Raw genomic sequence first — 16,863 nt, forward strand, 5'->3', positions numbered from 1 at the left:
TTATAACAATTTCAAAATGAGTTTGGATGTGTGAACATGTCAAAGTTAATGTTTATGTTTGACCAGTCAAACCTATCCATGTGGATACTTATCAGCTTACATTTACTAATTTTATGTCATTTTTTAACATTCGACAATGATTAACTTGATACTATGTCAGAATTTACTTCATTTATGTTAATAATATGAATATTCAAAAAGTGCTTACAGGTTTGAAGTTGTGCATGTGTTTGATGTGAGATTCACACGATTAAAATATATGAATACTATTTCAGTGGCTTATCTGCTTTGGTACTGATTAATACTACAACTCACAACATTTCAAACACTGAATAAAAGGTAGTCCATCATTGCCTGTGCAATTTATGTGTACATTGTAGGCTGTGCAAGTTTTACACCTCATATTTGACTCCCTTGGCCATTGATTGAATAGCCCCCCCCCCCCCCCCCCCCCCCGAGAAGAAATTTTGTAAATTTTGGGATTTAAGTCGTTAACTGTCCACTACAAGATAAAAGTGCAAGTCTTTTTGCAACGGGCCACAGTACTCAGAAGCATTTGTTTTTTTTACTTTTAGTCGGATAATTGATTCAGCATAAATTATCGGTGCCAGCAGATCTTTGTGAAACTACCCTGGTATTCAAAATTTCATTTTTAACTTAGACATACATGTTAGGAGGCCGATATTGGATCAAAGAGCAGGAACATTAAGGCAATTAGCTCTGGATAATCATTATATTCTACTGTTGTAACAATATATGCCATTTTGAACAGGAAAAGTCATGATTTTTTGATCCATTGAGATTGGATTTATATACGTATTATATGTAGTATTACTTACCGTATGCAACTACCCACTGCATGTACATAGCTTTGTATATAAAAATCCACTGTAAAATTGATTACCTACACCAAGGTGGACCATGTGTTTATTTTTCCATACAACAAATATGAATAAATTTCTCCTGTCTCAATATTGTTTAACTCAGTTGATGCAGCTTATAATGAGCAAATGTTATTTATTTATACGTCTCAAACATTTTATTTCAAAGTGCCTTTCAGATAAATGGCAATGTACAAAGAATGTTTACTTCATGATTACATGTTCATGATTATTTAGGTTTGCAATCATTTAGATCCTCTTAATCATCAATATTCATTCTTATTGTAAGTGTACAATTGGAACATGTACATAAAGGGAACACATCAACTCCAAAGCTTTATCGCTTACAGTTGGTACAAAAGTACTTCCCTTCTGGAATTTGTTTCAGCTTAATGCAAGTTGTGTGCAACCACTTATGACATCTGTCACATTGAATCCATGTTGGGTCACCTGAATGTGGTGAATCTGCAATTGTGCATGGTACATAGTCACACTCTTGAGGTTCATAGCTACGGTCAGAAAGCAGTGAGATTTGTCGAGATGACCCACCTAAGACAAGTATGGTGTCATCGCCAACCAAATTATGAACTGTTAGTCCATACGTAGAAAATATAGATTCAGCATGAAAAGTTTTGGGAAGAAGTTGGTAGGTGTTCAATTTGAAGTTAAAAAAGAATGCCCTAGCACTAGCCTTGGGTGCTATGCCCTTCTTGATTTCTCTCTCCAAATCTTGAACCCCGCCAACTACTATTACACTTCCATTATGTACCACAGATGCATGGGAGGATAGGTATGTACTAGATGTTTCAGGTGACCCAGGCAAAAGAGAGATCTCTGACAAGGAGAATTGTTTAAGTTGTTTGTTCATGCTCACAATTGTTATTTCATTGAGTGATTCTCGATATGTAGGTGCTCCTTCAATGAATATTACTCCGCCAATTATTGGCATCACAAATTTGTCATCTATTTCCAATATGTTTGTACTGTGGAATGCACGGGCCTGGATCAAGGGTACTTTCACATTTTTCCATTCATATGAGTCTGTATCTAGAATGTACAGTCTGCCATCATTGCAAGATTTTTGCCATCGGGCAATACTATTGTTTCTGTTGATTGAGTAGCCACCAAAAAGAAACACTTTGTTTGATCCTGGTATTTTAGTCATGGAATGTCCACCTCTGCCTGGAAAGAGGAAATACAAATAAAGATACATTTACTTTAAAACCTATATATTTTGTGTTTTATGTAATATTCAACGTCTTGGTTATAAGAATGCTTTATATCAGGTAACAGTGGTGTTTGTTGTAAATAATAAATAGTGAATAAAAATCTTCTAGTACAATTAGTTACAGGAATTCTATTCCAGCTTCTAATAACAAAAATTGTCATATCTTATAAATGGAGTAGTACAGAGAAAAAGTTCAGTGATATGAGCAGAGAGAGAGGGGGAGAGACAACAGAACAGTAAAATAAATTTGAATAGACATTTATTATATGTATGCTCTCTAACCAGCAGAAGTTGCACAAATTATATAATTGTAGGGACAGTGATTTTCTGTTTTACCAGCCCCCCCCCCCCGGAAATTCCATTTGGTTCTTTCACTTTTCATGTAAGAATTCACATTTGCAAAATGGAATTCAAGTATTTATTATGTACGTTTTCAGTGACAAAACAGAATTTCTATTTTCAGATCAAGTTGAAATGGAATTACAGATTTTCAGAAATGGAAAAGACCATTTTTTTAAACGGAAAATCAGTCTCTATAATTACACAAGTAAAATCAAATTTCATACTAGTTACACTTTTTACTCGGGATATTATTTACCTAGTGTAACTTTTTTTAAATGTTTTTGTCGGTAAAAGATATTCAACTTAATAAGAGAGACATATCAACTAAAATTCAATCTCATTAAAATATAACACTTACCAGATGGTATAGCTCCCGTCTGATTTTTACACTCTAAACCCATCCGAGATGTTGTTTGTGCATCTGCAGTCTGAACCCAAGTCACATCGAAGTGAGGCAGAGCACCACTTCTTCTCTGTCGAGGCAATTCTTCGATGACAAGCATATCATCTCTGCACTCATAGCATTTAAGATCCAAACCACCCCATACCAGTAGTTTAGAGTCTAGATCTACCATAGTTGCTCCATGAAGTGGACGAATTGTTCCCCCTGTAATTAAAGATTCATATATATGTATGCATGATTCATACACAAAACAAGAAACTGCCCAACAGGTCGCACATGTTTTGTAAAATGAAGTTTTGTAATCAGCAAGCAATCAAAACAAATAAGCATTGATTTCCATCTGTACTGTACGTAATTTTGGTACACAAATTAAGTTGTACATTAAGTATTTCATTAAATTATTTAAAAAACAACAGTATGCTATTAAACTTGTCAGCAAGCAACTAGAAATAAATGATTACTGATTGCCAATTTGCCATGATTCATGAAGAACATATCAGGTAATTTGTGCATAAATTTGTATGTAGGCCCTGTTTCATTTATTGATTTCAAAGACAAAGTAGTAAGCTAGCTTGTCAAATTTTGCAGCCACTTACTGTAGTACAATATGATGACACAAATTCCAAAAAAGAAAGAAAATATATTACCACTTGTTTTGCAGGATGTCACTGATGATATAGAAATGTCCTCTTCGTCAGATGATATTAGAATTTCAGTTAGAGTGGATCCCTCCGTCCATGTTGCTTCTTCTTTTCTTCTTGCCCCCCCAAGTTCAAGAATCCTGTATTCATTGTGACCTTCAGCTGATGCTGCACTGCATCTTAAAACCGAGCAATGACCTTCTGGAGGATATTTCTCTCCCATTTTTACTTGAAGATTATTTCTCTTTCTAGTTACCTTTCTCTTATTATCTACTGATGCCTTTAAGGGAATGTAATCAAATTCCAAATAATTGACATTAGCCATTGCCATGATACGATATATACCGGTACTCATTAACACTCTGTCGAACCTGCACTGACCAGTCCAGAACACTAATGTGCAAAAAATTTTGTGTTCTGACCTGTTTGGAACTTTCACCACATCATGGTTTATTTGTTTTATCAGATTGCATAAAATTATGGGATGGATTGAGAGGTGGTTAACTGTTATCTACAGCCATGCATGGTAATCCTCAGAGTAGTCTGTGATGTTCAGACTCCATTCTTGTGTTAACAAACAGTACATGCAATGTGAATGATGAAATTTAGATAATGGAAAGTTAACAGATGAGCCTGAGCAGATATTATTGCTCTAGTAAAATAGCAAGACAAATGACAAATAAGATGTTTGAACATTCGGAAGTTATGAAAAGGGAATATTAACAGAGTTTGGCCTACAATACTGCAAAAAAAAAGAGTGGGTACCAGAAAGAAAGCAAGTTTCAGAAACAAAACTTGTAATAGTCGAAATTTAATTAGACACATGAGCATTGTCAACATATAACTAGAGGAATTAGATTTGAGAGAGAGACAGAAAACACAGAACTAAAACCAAAATAAAGTGAAAATATGAAGGAATTAAGGGGAAAGTTGAACTGTATTTGAAAAAGTCATTTCAAAATATTTAACGAAAAATTGGTTTCTATATTCAAAATATTTTATTCAGCCTTACAATATCCTCCAAACAGTTTATCATGATAGGTGGAAAATGCATGTTACCAATGCAAAAGTCAGACAATACAAGAAGAACATTGTATTTGTATTGCATTGGATGATTGGAGAAATGATAATCGATAAAGTTAAATATAGATCTATCATCTAGTAGTTATCATTATTGCCCTGATATTTTCAAGGAATATGCATGTATGCACCCAAATTAAGAACATGGGATTTAATAAAATACATACAATACATTATATGTACGGATGTAGTATTTAGTAGTAAATAACTTCAAAGATTCTCAAGATCATTTCTTTAATGCAGTAGATATATATATTATAGATCTAGGCCCTATATTTTTAAAGTGTAACATAAACAGTGTATATCAAATTGTTTTTTTTAAGACAGGGGTTTGACAATCTTTAATTAGGGTAGTCATTAATTGTTTTGACATATGTTTTCAATATACAATTTTCCCTTGCCTGTGCCTGCTTAGTACCTATGACTACAAGTCATCATGCATACATATTATAGGCATACATGGAGCATGCATTCATCCAATACTGAAACCCAGGTATCTATAGCTTTATATATGCAGTATGCAAAAGCACTGTACATGGCATACCACACAGTATGAATGTGTGCACAGTGCATGTGGAGTGTGTGTGTATTGCAGCGCATGTCTGGGTTTTGCACTGTGTGTTATATCGCTATGCCTGTGTTTATGGCTCACTGCACTAATGTCTCTCGCCAGCATGCAGCTGCTGTAGGGATCAAAGGTTAAGCTCCCCATCCTTTTGGTTTGGCTAACAGATCATGTGACTTTTTCCTCAGCAGAAAAGTCACCTGATCGCACCCAGTGAGTAACGGTCAAATGCAGTGAAGCAGGAAGGGGATTTCTGAGTAGCCAATCAGCAGCCAGTCAGCTGGCTCCCTACTCCCCACCTATCTGTTGTACACAGTCAATGGGGCATTTGCCACTGTGCGGAGCGCGGTCTGGTATTTCAGCATGTTCAGGTATTCAGAAATGACTTGGGGGAAAATGGATTTTGAAGCTTTTTTTATATTTGAAATAACTAGACCACTTGTTTGCTTACTTTTAAAGTTTGAATTTAGAATAGATCTGCTTATATTAAAGCCTAGTAAGTACTTAGAGGGTGATGTTTTGTGAGTCCAAACTTCGCGTGTGTCCATACTTTGCAGTTCGCGGATGGTCATTCTCAATGAATTAGACTCAAAACTAACCAATATCCTTAAAATCTTACATCAATGGAAAAGCGACCTAAAATTACCCTTTGATTTAAGTGTCTTTAGAATGAGTTCAGTATAGTTCATGCATGAAAATATGATCGGCAAATTTGTCATCGTTAGCGCCCGTTCCGAAGAAATCAGAAATCGTCAACAAGTCTCACGATATCATCAGTTTGCAAGCAGAATAGCAGATATCATTATCATTCATAAAAAAATGTGAGTTCAATGTGGTACTGGCTGATTTTATAGCATTTTGTCGTCAATCGGATACAAATATCTCACCTTTTGAGCTTGAGTTTTTATTTAAATCTCCACAAAAACTTTGGTCCGCAAAGTTAGGTCACACTTTTTCAGAACGGTTTTTCAGCACAGCGCGCATTCGTCGATCGGAATAGAATTTTGAGATGATTTTACAGTTTATGATCTCGCCGTCAATGTAACTATTTCTTGAATTGGTTTCGTATAAATTATGAATATTTTGGGAACAAATTTAAGCCAGAAATATATTTTTGAAAAGTCCACTAATATTGGACACCCCATCATACATGTACGTTTTTTTTATTTGTACTCGTATGAGTTGTATTTTGCCTTTTCGGAGATTAATGTCATATCACTGACGTGCTAAGTTAATCTTCACGGAGCCAGGGATGGATGCCATTGCTCTGCACGCTCCGAGGAATTGGGCAACAATAATATTACTCAAAAATACTCGTTTTCTCTAGGGTGAGCCTAAACTTACGTAAATGGGCTACAATATTGGTTTGCTACTTTGGGCCAAAAATCATCGTTTTTTTTTAGTACAATTACGTTTAAATACATGAAAATATTTAAAGTATCTAGAGGAGAATTTACTCACAGTGTGTTATTGTCGCCATCTTTGTTATTGTAGCCTAGCTGCAAGACGCGTATACATGTAGAGAGCGTCAATATCATGAGCAGTGCTAACTTAGATTAAAAATACTTGCACCATGGCCGATAAATATGAATCTTAAAGATTCATGAAAATCCAATAAAGAATAAGAAAGTTATACATGTCTTTAGTTAAAGCTTTGATTATTGCGATGTCAGAGATGAACAGCCCCCTTCCCCCTAAATTCCAATTTTTGTCTCACCTGCATAGCAGAGTGAGACTATAGGCGCCGCTTTTCCGACGGCGGCGGCGGCGTCAACACCAAATCTTAACCTGAGGTTAAGTTTTTGAAATGACAGCATAACTTAGAAAGTATATGGACCTAGTTCATGAAACTTGGCCATAAGGTTAATCAAGTATTACTGAACATCCTGCCTGAGTTTCATGTCACATGACCAAGGTCAAAGGTCATTTAGGGTCAATGAACTTAGACCATGTTGGGGGAATCAACATCAAAATCTTAACCTAAGGTTAAGTTTTTGAAATGTCATCATAACTTAGAAAATATATGGACCTAGTTCATGAAACTTATACATAAGGTTAATCAAGTATCACTGAACATCCTGCATGAGTTTCACGTCACATGACCAAGGTCAAAGGTCATTTAGGGTCAATGAACTTTGGCCGAATTGGGGGTATCTGTTGAATTACCATCATAACTTTGAAAGTTTATGGATCTGATTCATGAAACTTGGACATAATAGTAATCAAGTATTACTGAACATCCTGTGCAAGTTTCAGGTCACATGATCAAGGTCAAAGGTCATTTAGGGTCAATGAACTTTGGCCAAATTGGGGTATTTGTTGAATTACAGCCATAAATTTGAAAGTGTGTTGGTCTAGTTCATAAAACTTGGACATAATAGTAATCAAGTATCACTGAACATCCTGTGCGAGTTTCAGGTCACATGATCAAGGTCAAAGGTCATGTAAGGTCAAAGAACTTTGGTCACGTTGGGGGTATTTGTTGAATTGCCATCATATCTCTATAAGTGTATTGGTCTAGTTCATAAAACGTGGAAATAAGAGTAACCAAGTATCACTGAACATCTTGTGCGAGTTATAGTAGTTTTCAAAATCAGCACTGCTGCTATATTGAATCGCGTGATGCAGGTGAGACGGCCAGAGGCATTCCACTTGTTTATAAATAGAAAAGGTGATTCGAAATGATGTTTCTGATGATATAGAACCTGGGGTCTATCCCTCACTCAAACAAATTCACTTTCATTATTTTGAGAAAAATTTCTTTTTTTTATGTCACCCGATTTATGGGGAAATGCTTGTCTGGGAGTGCTATGTCAATTCAAAAGTTTAAAAATGTATAACTTCTCCAGACTAGGCAGTCTCACTTGCCACTATAATGCCTAAAGTAAACTCAGATTTTTAAAATGGACATCTGTAGACTGTATTTCTGTGTGAATTTTGTTCTTTTTTTTTTAGTATGATTAATCAAATTTTCACTACAGCAGTGCCAGTAAGCAGATCGAAGGGTCAAATTTGTTAAATGACCAGCTCCAAACCAGACCATAGTTTAGTCAAGTTTCTTGTTTTTATTGTCTTGAATTCTGTAAATATTGTAGGTTGACCCAGCTGTAGCAGCGCTAGAACGTCGACAGGAAGCCATTTTGGCAGACCTTAGCTCAATGGAAACAGATGTAGCCTCATTAACTAGCAAGATTCAGCCCACTGCACAGGTCAAGACTCCGGCTCCCTCAACTTCTGCTTCACAGTCATCCTCAAACTTGGTGAGACATTGAGCACTTTTAGAAATGTACGTCCACATAGTGAACTGGTACGAAATGACGTCATTTTTTGGCCTGCCATATGCCTCACGTCCTCACACACGTCCACTCTCAAAATCGAGAACCTCGCCACATCCATTTTGCGGTTCTCCTAAATCATAGACGACGTGCACGTGAGTGACGTCATTTTAACCGTTCAAGCCCAGCATGAAGATCAACCTTTCCCTTTTAAAACACAGTTTTCAGCGACTTTTCACAAAATTAATGTAAGTTGTACGATGCATTATGTTTATCATATTTGAAATTGCTTTCTGATCTCCAAAATATACATCGAAATATATCCTAACTCGCGTAAAAAGGAATCAAAGCAAGTGAAAGGGCACATGTGCACAAGTTGCACCTTCGCATCACCCGACCAGGTCGCCAGGCGATGGTGCGCCAGATCTTCCGGGTCGGGCAGCATGTCATGACCCGCTGGTTATCGCGCTGTTTCATGTGGACGTACGTACACGTACAAGTCGAGTGAAATCTAAAGTATTCGCATCTGTAGTGAACAAGGGCAGACGACGACGTTGACTCGAAGGATCAGAGGACTGCTACGTCGTTCACGTTCACTGCTCCTAAAACTCTCCATTGATTTCATCAGATCTCTACGGACTTGAGATGTCTTGTTTCCATACAGTTTTTTTTTTTTCTTGGGGGGGGGGGGGCTATTTGAATAACATAATGAAACTGGGCAACGTCTTACATTGATCTGATCAACCACAACTATAGACGGCCAGCCACATCAACATTTAAAAGACATGTTTGTTCAAAGTATATTCTAGATATGATGTATTTTTATGCAGGCCTTGGAGATTTGTTATGCACTTTTATGCCAATTTTTGATGTAATATTGATATTTTTTGCCCTGTCTTTTTTTTTATACTGGGTAGCATTGTCAGCTACAAAACTACTTCCCACAATGGACCTGTAATTTTAGTGAACCCCCTTCCCTTGAAAAGAAATATAGGGGGGGGGGGCAAACTGTCTCCATTTGACTTTGTGCTATAATAAACAGCTAGTCTTTGAAATTTAAATATACCTTTTGAGATAAATAATTAGGGAAAATTTGATGGCCTTGAGTGGGATTTGTAGAAATATTGTTCTTCAGCAAGAAACAATACTTCTACGCATCCCACGAAAATTGGTCATCCAATATTATCATTTAGATACCCCCACAAAGCTAAATTAATAAAGCAAAAAAAAAGTTTTTACTCACCATTTTATGTCAATCCTGTAAATCATGAGCATGGCAACTGAGTATTGTAATTAAAAAAAAAAGAGATCTGTGTAAAGATGCGCTAGCGTATAGTGCAAGCGCATTTCAATTCAATAAATTGCCACAATCTCACTCCTTTGCCACACCTGGCAACTGATACGCAATGCAATTTTATTGTGACGTAACAATAGCTTCATGCGCACAATCATTTATTAACTAAAGATAATCTTGTAGGTGGGGCAAAATATTCATGTCATATTGCAGGGTGCGACATAAGCGCTTGCCCGATTGCCTGGGGCAAGTGTTTTGAAGCAAAGACAAAAACTGCTTGCCCGAATCGGGCAAGCAAAATTCTCCTATGGAAATTATATTTTAGAAAGATTCCCCATATTTCACCATCAAAATATAGAAAAGAATAAGAGACAAAAAAAAGCAATGTCATTAATTTCTTCTTTCGAATTGCAAAATTTGCGCCATTTTCTGCAATAAACACACAGCTCAGAGACGTACACACACACACAGAATCAATGGCAGTGTAGCATACCTAGCTAGCTAGCTAGCGCCTAGTCCACGCAGCCGATGTATGTAGTTAAATTTCTACTGAGTACGGTGCTGCACGAACCGAAGTTTGCTCTGGAAGAAATCTCCCACAGAACTGTCAAAATTCACATTTCTTACCAATGAAAATTCTTGTAGTGTCCATATTTCCTAAAAATTGGGGGTAGCTCTGTCATTTGTAAGCAGTAAAAGGAGAAATTTTCACTTCTGTTATGCTTCAAAAAGATCGGGTTTCGAATGATCGTCTGTATCGCACACACTGAAATACATTGTTTGACAGTCCCACATATGCATTTGTGTGTATGTTGATAAACGTGGTTTCTTTCGTAACTATTTTTTTTAGCCAAAGAAATTGATAAATTTTCTTCTTTATTTATGACTGGATAGTTTGAGCTTTCTTCCTCTCTATTTTCTTTCTTTCTGCCTATCTTTCCTTTTTTTGAATCTCTCTTTATATATATTTCTTTAAATTTCCTTCCTTTTGTTCATTTTTTCTGTTACTATATCTGTCTTTCTTTTTGTCATTCATTTCTTTCTTTCTTTTTTTTCTTTCTTCCTCCCATCCAACCTTTGTTTACCTATTTTTTTAATCCTTCCTTCTTTTTCCCCTTCCTTTCCTTCTTGCTTACTGTCTTCCTTCCGTCCATCAATTCTTTACCTTTTCTTCCTGTCTTTTCTCCTTCCTTACTTTCTTCATCCCTTTCATTCTTTCTTTTCTTTCTTTATTTCTTTCCTTCATTCCTTCCTTTCTTTTTGTCTTTCATTCTTTCTTTCTCCTTTCTTTCTTTCTGTTTTTCTTTATTTCTGTCTTTCGTTCTTTTGATCTTTCTTTTTTTCCATCCATCCTTTCTTTTCTTCCTTATTTTTTCTTTCTTCCTTTGATCTCTTTCTTTCCTTCATTCCTTCCTTCACTTCTTTCTGTCTTTTGTTCTATCTTTTTTTTCTTCCTTCCATCTATCCTTATACCTCTCCTTTTTTCTTATCTTCCTTCTTTCCTTTCTCTCGTTTTCTTTCTTTCTCTTTTCCTTCCTTCCATCAATCCTTTACCTTTTCTTTTTCTCTTTCTTCCTTTTTACCTTTTTTCTTTCTTTTTCTTTTTTTATTCGTTTCTTTCTTTCCTTTCTCTTCCCCTCAGTTTTTTTTCTATTTTTTTTCTTTCCTTCTTTCTTTCTTTCCTTCTTTCTTTCTGATTTTCTTTTTTTTTGGTCTTTTGTTCTTTTGATCTTTCTTTTTTTTCCATCCATCCTTTCTTTTCTTCCTTATTTTTTCTTTCTGCCTTCCTTCATCTCTTTCCTTCATTTCTTTCTGTCTTTCGTTGTATCTATCTTTTCTTTTTTTCTTTTTTCCTTCCTTCCATCTATCCTTATACCTTTTCTTTCTTCCTGTTTTCCTTCTTTACTTTCTCTCGTTTCCTTCCTTTCTGTTGACCTTTTTTCTTTCTTTTTTTCCTTTTATTCATTCCTTTCTTTCCTTCCTTTCTCTTCCTCTAATTTTTTCCCCTATTTTTTTCTTTCTTTTTTCTTTCCATCCTCCTTTCCCTTCTTTCTTCCTTTCTTTCTTTTCATCTTTCTCTTCCCCGCAACCATTCTCTCTTTCTTTCTTTATTTCTTACTATTCTTTCTTCCTTCCTTTATTTCTTCGTCCTTTCTGTCTTTCTTCTTACTTTTTTTTCTTTCATTCTCTCCCCCTCTCTTATTTTTTTTCTCTGGTTATTTTCAGTGATTTCCCCTTTTTTATTGTGTGTCCTAGTCCCCTCCAAAATATATGGAAAATATATGAGATTAGGAAATTAATTGAAGAGCATATTTACCATATATATTTTGTCATGATGTTCAAGATAAAAATCATTAAAAAAAAGAAATACAACTACAGGGTACATCGGTAGTCATGTTGAAAAATGTATTTTTAAAGCCGTCAATGGTATGGTATGTAAAACTATAAGGCTATAACTTGTTTTGAAGCAATAAAACTTTGTTTTGAAGGATTTTTTCGGGCAAGTGAAATCTATATTCGGGCAAGTATTTTCCAACTCTTTGAAAATTTACTTGCCCGACTGGGCAAGTGCTTCAAAAAAGTTATGTAGCACCCTGCATATTGGATGGTTTTCATAGGCACACATTAAAAATCAGTTTTAATATTTTGTCTCTTTGAAACAAGCTCGCAAGACGTCAAAAAATATCTGCGCCTCTAAAACCCTCATCTAAATAATAATACTTAATATAGAAAATAAAATAGACAATATTTGTGTATAATGAAAGACAAAAGTGTGTTTGAAAAAAGAGTTACCTGTTTTGGCACTTGGTAATGTCATTATTGCAACATGAATATATTGAGAAGTGAATTGTGTGTTATCATTCATTGAATGTTGCATTATGGGTAATTAACCGGGCCAGATATGAGTTATTGAGGACTTATGGTGGGGCTATTTAGGCTGCAGGTATGTATGCCCTTTTAAATGTTACTTTATTCTACTTATATTGCCTAGGTGTCCGGATGTCTCCATGATGTTGTAATCTATGCAAACCCCAACAACCCTCCATACTCACTGCTGGTCCTGTATGAGCAGCTGAAGCAGCAGTTCAGATGCATCACAAAGGTTCACATGCACTCCTCCATATCCTCGGTCCCTGATAAACTACTCGGTTATTTCAACCAAAATGGCAGCCAGCCATTGCAGAGGATGGAAGCTCAACTCTCAATCACCCTCATCTGGAAGAATGGTAAATTGATTTTTTTTTCTTGTGAAAACAAAATCCATCTAAGAATTATTTCTTCTGTAGTTCTTCATGAATAAAAGATAATGTTCATTTTCCAGTTTTTTGACAATTATGAAAATGTGTACTGATATTAAACTGACTTGTATGTTAACGTTCAAACTTCAAAGTCTGATGGGCATCAGATCAGCTTTCATGGTGAATGCAATATGGATTATCATTTGACGATTCCAGACTTTTTCGAAAAGCATTCGAGGGAAAAGCAAACTCAGTGTACCAGCAAGAAAGTCTTTGGCCAGCCTACTTTGCCTCATGTAGTTTGTAGGCCATGGCTTTCATATAAGCCATTTTCCAGTGTGGTGAAAATGTCTGCTCGTCATATATATATCTTGTTCTACTCTGAATGATTTATATTTGAATGATGTTGATGAATGCAGTCAATTATCTCCCTTTAATACGCTTGAAGACCAGTTGTAAAACATGGTGATAAAACTTGATAGGTTTTTTTTTCCTGTTTTCATCATGCAGTTCAATTGTATTTGTGAGGTTATATAATACATGTATGCCCTTCCGTTGGGATCTTGGGCAGTATGATGGGGGGACCTAAAGCTACGCACTTTGTTTTCAAACAATAAAAACTATCCCAATTTTGATATTTCAACAAATTATCTTTCACTAATTTGTGGCAAACATTCTAAAGATCGTTAACCAAGAAGAAAATATCGCAAAACTCACTAATACGAAAATCCCGCCGTGTTTTCCGAACACCTCTTGATTTCGCCGCCCGATGTAGAAGGGGTCCTTAAGCTACGCACTCGATTTATCATGCAAAAAAATAGTATTTCCTGTGCCTCAATTTCTAAAATATATTCAAATTATTATAGGATAAAATGAAATTAAAGCGAATATAACTCCAAAATTCCAAACAGTTGTTGGTTTTCTCTGCATTTAGAGATTTACTGCAGCCTCTGTTGAAAAAATTGAATAGGAATCGTTCGTCACTCTGCAGTCACAGTTCCACACACAGAGTGCGCATTTGCCATAAAAACTGCATGCACGATGAGTGGTGCGTAGCTTTAGGACCCGCGCAGCTTTAGGACCCCCTACCATACATGTACAGTAGGTCAAGTTGTGATCAGCATGTCACCATTTTGTAGTGTTATACCTACATGTATGTTGCATTACATTCTCCTCCAATTTTTCTTTTTCAAGTATCACAAGGTCCAGAGATGAAGATCCTGGCCAACTGCCAGACCCCCATCCAAGGGGAGGTGAACATCCTGCGCTACCTGAGCCGTCTCCTGACCCCTGCCTATGATGCCTCTGACGATATCATCACCGTAGCAAACATCGACAACTTCCTGGACCTGGCCAGCTCTACATTGCTCAAAGGGAGCTCCAAGGAAAAGGCTGCGGGAGTTAGAAGTCTCAACTCTGCCTTGGGGAGGGGGATGTGGCTTGCCGGGAACAGCCCTACGGTGGCCGACATTGCAGTTTGGAGCGCTCTTCACCAGACTAACTTGGCCAAAGGAGCGCCATCTAATGTTCAGAAGTGGCTGAAGTCTTGTGCTGCTCAAAGTGATTTCAGGACTGCTCTTAGTGCTGTAGCTTGAATCTTGATGATTTCAAATTGAGAGAATGAGTCACACCTGTACTTGGTTGCTTGCTATTGTAGGTTAGGTAGAAAGATTATACTAACTGTAGAAAACAAAGATTTATTTTGAGAATGTTTGTGTCAATGCAAATCTCTACTAAGAACCTTTTTATCTTTTTTTGCACTATTAATCTTATGCGAATTGTGTTTTTCAACAAAAAATCATAAATGTCTGATTATCTTTACTTTTGTTGGTTAAAGTTGGTTTAAATGGATTTATTTTATGCTATTTATGATCACAAAAGGGTCCCAACAAAGTTCATTGAAAAAAAGAGTTTTGAAAAAACAGAGAAATGCATCAGAATTAAAAAAAAAAACAATGAAATACATAATAGATTAATTTCGTTTTGGCAATTTTTTGGTCAATATTTGTTAAAAATCTAAAAATTGATACTCTCACCAAAAATTAGCATTCTACTAGTTATATAAAGTGAGTTAAAGGCAAAAACATACACAAAAAACAAACTTAGGGTAAATTTCATATGCTTATTTGCATAAATCATTAAAAATATAAACAATTACATTTTTGAAAATTTTACTATACAGTCTTGCAGTTTACATCCGGCTTCACACGTGCAGATTTTTGCGGCGATCTCGCAATCAGCGGCGGAGATCTGAAGGGGGGGATCTGGTCTGAAATAGCCCAGTTAAAATATGGTTAAAGCACATGGCACATAATGTGGTCGTTCCTTTGCCATTTGTCATCATTTGCTGATAAATTTTTGTTAAGACTGTTTTGTTCACACTTGCACAACAATGGAATTGATACAATAGCCCTGGTCCCATAGCATAAAAGTTTCCATTATGGTAACTTTGCCATCCAATGGTAACTTGCATGAAATCCTTGATTCTGATTGGCTGTTGATCATCGTTACCATGGTAGTTACCATTGGATGGCAAAGTTAACATAATAGTAACTTTTATGCAACAGGGCCCTGGACAAGTCCATTTTTCAGGAAAAATGCAGGACACATTTTTTGAAAGTGCGAGGATATTCATGGTAACAAAATGGCAATAAATCTGAAATTTGGAGCCAACTACTTCCTCAATTTTAACCCAATGCTCATGAGTGTTAGTATAATTTGGTCTTGGAGTGAAGATGTGCAAGTTATATTTTGATATTGTGACATGGCAATTTATCTGGGGGGGGGGGGGTGTTATTTTGATTGTCACATGAAGCCTTAACCACCCACAGTCATGGAAAACCCTGGAAAAATTTGTGGTCATGGAAAGTCAGGGAATTTGGAAAATTTGTGAAAAGTCATGGAATTGCATTTACCTCTTAGCTATGGCAGCTTTCCAGTTTGTTGTGTCTCGCAACTCTCATACTCTGCTATCATAATTGGTGTTCATGATTTCCATATTTCCTAGTTTTGTGGCATCCCAAATTCTACATAACTCCCGGGATGTCACGGGAAGTCATTGAAAGCAGCAATTTAGTCATGGAAAAGTCATGGAATTCTGTTTTCAAATTTCTGTGGGAACCCTGTAATATGGTCTCATCACATTGTTCCTCTTCTTCCAAATTTAAATCAATATTCAGGCATATGTTTAACACATTGTGTTGGTAGTGTCGTTAAACCTCAATCAACAATCCACACTTACATCAGGATAGACAACCTCGTGCTTCTCTATAAATGCTGTTAACAATATTATGCAAGCCATTATAATACTGGTGGCAGTAGTCCTTATCTGTATTTTGGCTTTGTCACAAAATCTTGCTATTTGACTTATATTATTTTGAGTTGATATAATACGTTGTATTCAAGGTTTATTTAGGGTTTATCTGAATCTGAATAATCAGAGTAAGCCAAGTATTTTCATTTAATAAACATTGCAGAAGTGTCCTTTCCAACTACGAGTTCAGTTTGAATTATATTGTTGTCAGTCAAACCATTTCAAGAAGAAAACCTAACTCCACCACTAGAATAAGTGAATGAATGAACAAAGGGGTTTGTTACTTTGTTTCCAAATACAGTTTGAAGGTTGTGCACCCTTGTGCACAGTGAGTGGATGACAGATTCTTCAAATAAAGTAGATTTACCTGTATCTATAAGGAGTACTGCAGGCTAAAACTAATATCTAATGAGTAAATTTAACAACAAAATGCTGAAAATTTCATCAAAATCTGATAATAAAATTATTGAATTGTTAAGTTTAGCAATATTTTGTGCACATAGTAATATGCATGCTGTCATGAATAAGCAATAGGTGGGCTGAGTTTGATTTGGGAAACGGGAAACACTCCCACTTTGTTATTATTATTATTTGTTTCGTGT

General features: G+C 36.0%; 2 protein-coding genes across 2 annotated transcripts; one reads left to right on the top strand and one right to left on the bottom strand.

The window, feature by feature from the left end:
- Positions 1-430: 430 nt before the first annotated feature.
- On the bottom strand, positions 431-3,052 carry LOC135159224 (uncharacterized). The gene is made up of 2 exons (XM_064115534.1): positions 2,810-3,052; positions 431-2,063 (listed from the first exon to the last, which is right to left on the bottom strand). Exons 1-2 carry the CDS (start codon positions 3,024-3,026, stop codon positions 1,219-1,221), a joined length of 1,062 nt encoding a protein of 353 aa, XP_063971604.1. The 5' UTR covers positions 3,027-3,052; the 3' UTR covers positions 431-1,218.
- Positions 3,053-8,239: 5,187 nt separating this feature from the next.
- On the top strand, positions 8,240-16,439 carry LOC135159222 (aminoacyl tRNA synthase complex-interacting multifunctional protein 2-like). The gene is made up of 3 exons (XM_064115532.1): positions 8,240-8,400; positions 12,702-12,936; positions 14,143-16,439. Exons 1-3 carry the CDS (start codon positions 8,299-8,301, stop codon positions 14,541-14,543), a joined length of 738 nt encoding a protein of 245 aa, XP_063971602.1. The 5' UTR covers positions 8,240-8,298; the 3' UTR covers positions 14,544-16,439.
- Positions 16,440-16,863: the final 424 nt, after the last annotated feature.

This window comes from Lytechinus pictus, unplaced genomic scaffold (genome assembly GCF_037042905.1).
Source record: "Lytechinus pictus isolate F3 Inbred unplaced genomic scaffold, Lp3.0 scaffold_182, whole genome shotgun sequence".
NCBI lineage: Eukaryota > Metazoa > Echinodermata > Echinoidea > Temnopleuroida > Toxopneustidae > Lytechinus > Lytechinus pictus.

Coding starts and splice junctions, on each gene's coding strand:
- LOC135159222 (XM_064115532.1), top strand. CDS start 8,299: ATGGAAACAGATGTAGCCTCATTAACTAGCAAGATTCAGCCCACTGCA. Junction 8,401..12,701: donor CACAGTCATCCTCAAACTTG/GTGAGACATTGA, acceptor TATATTGCCTAG/GTGTCCGGATGTCTCCATGA. Junction 12,937..14,142: donor CACCCTCATCTGGAAGAATG/GTAAATTGATTT, acceptor TTCTTTTTCAAG/TATCACAAGGTCCAGAGATG.
- LOC135159224 (XM_064115534.1), bottom strand. CDS start 3,026: ATGGTAGATCTAGACTCTAAACTACTGGTATGGGGTGGTTTGGATCTT. Junction 2,064..2,809: donor GACGGGAGCTATACCATCTG/GTAAGTGTTATA, acceptor TCCTCTTTCCAG/GCAGAGGTGGACATTCCATG.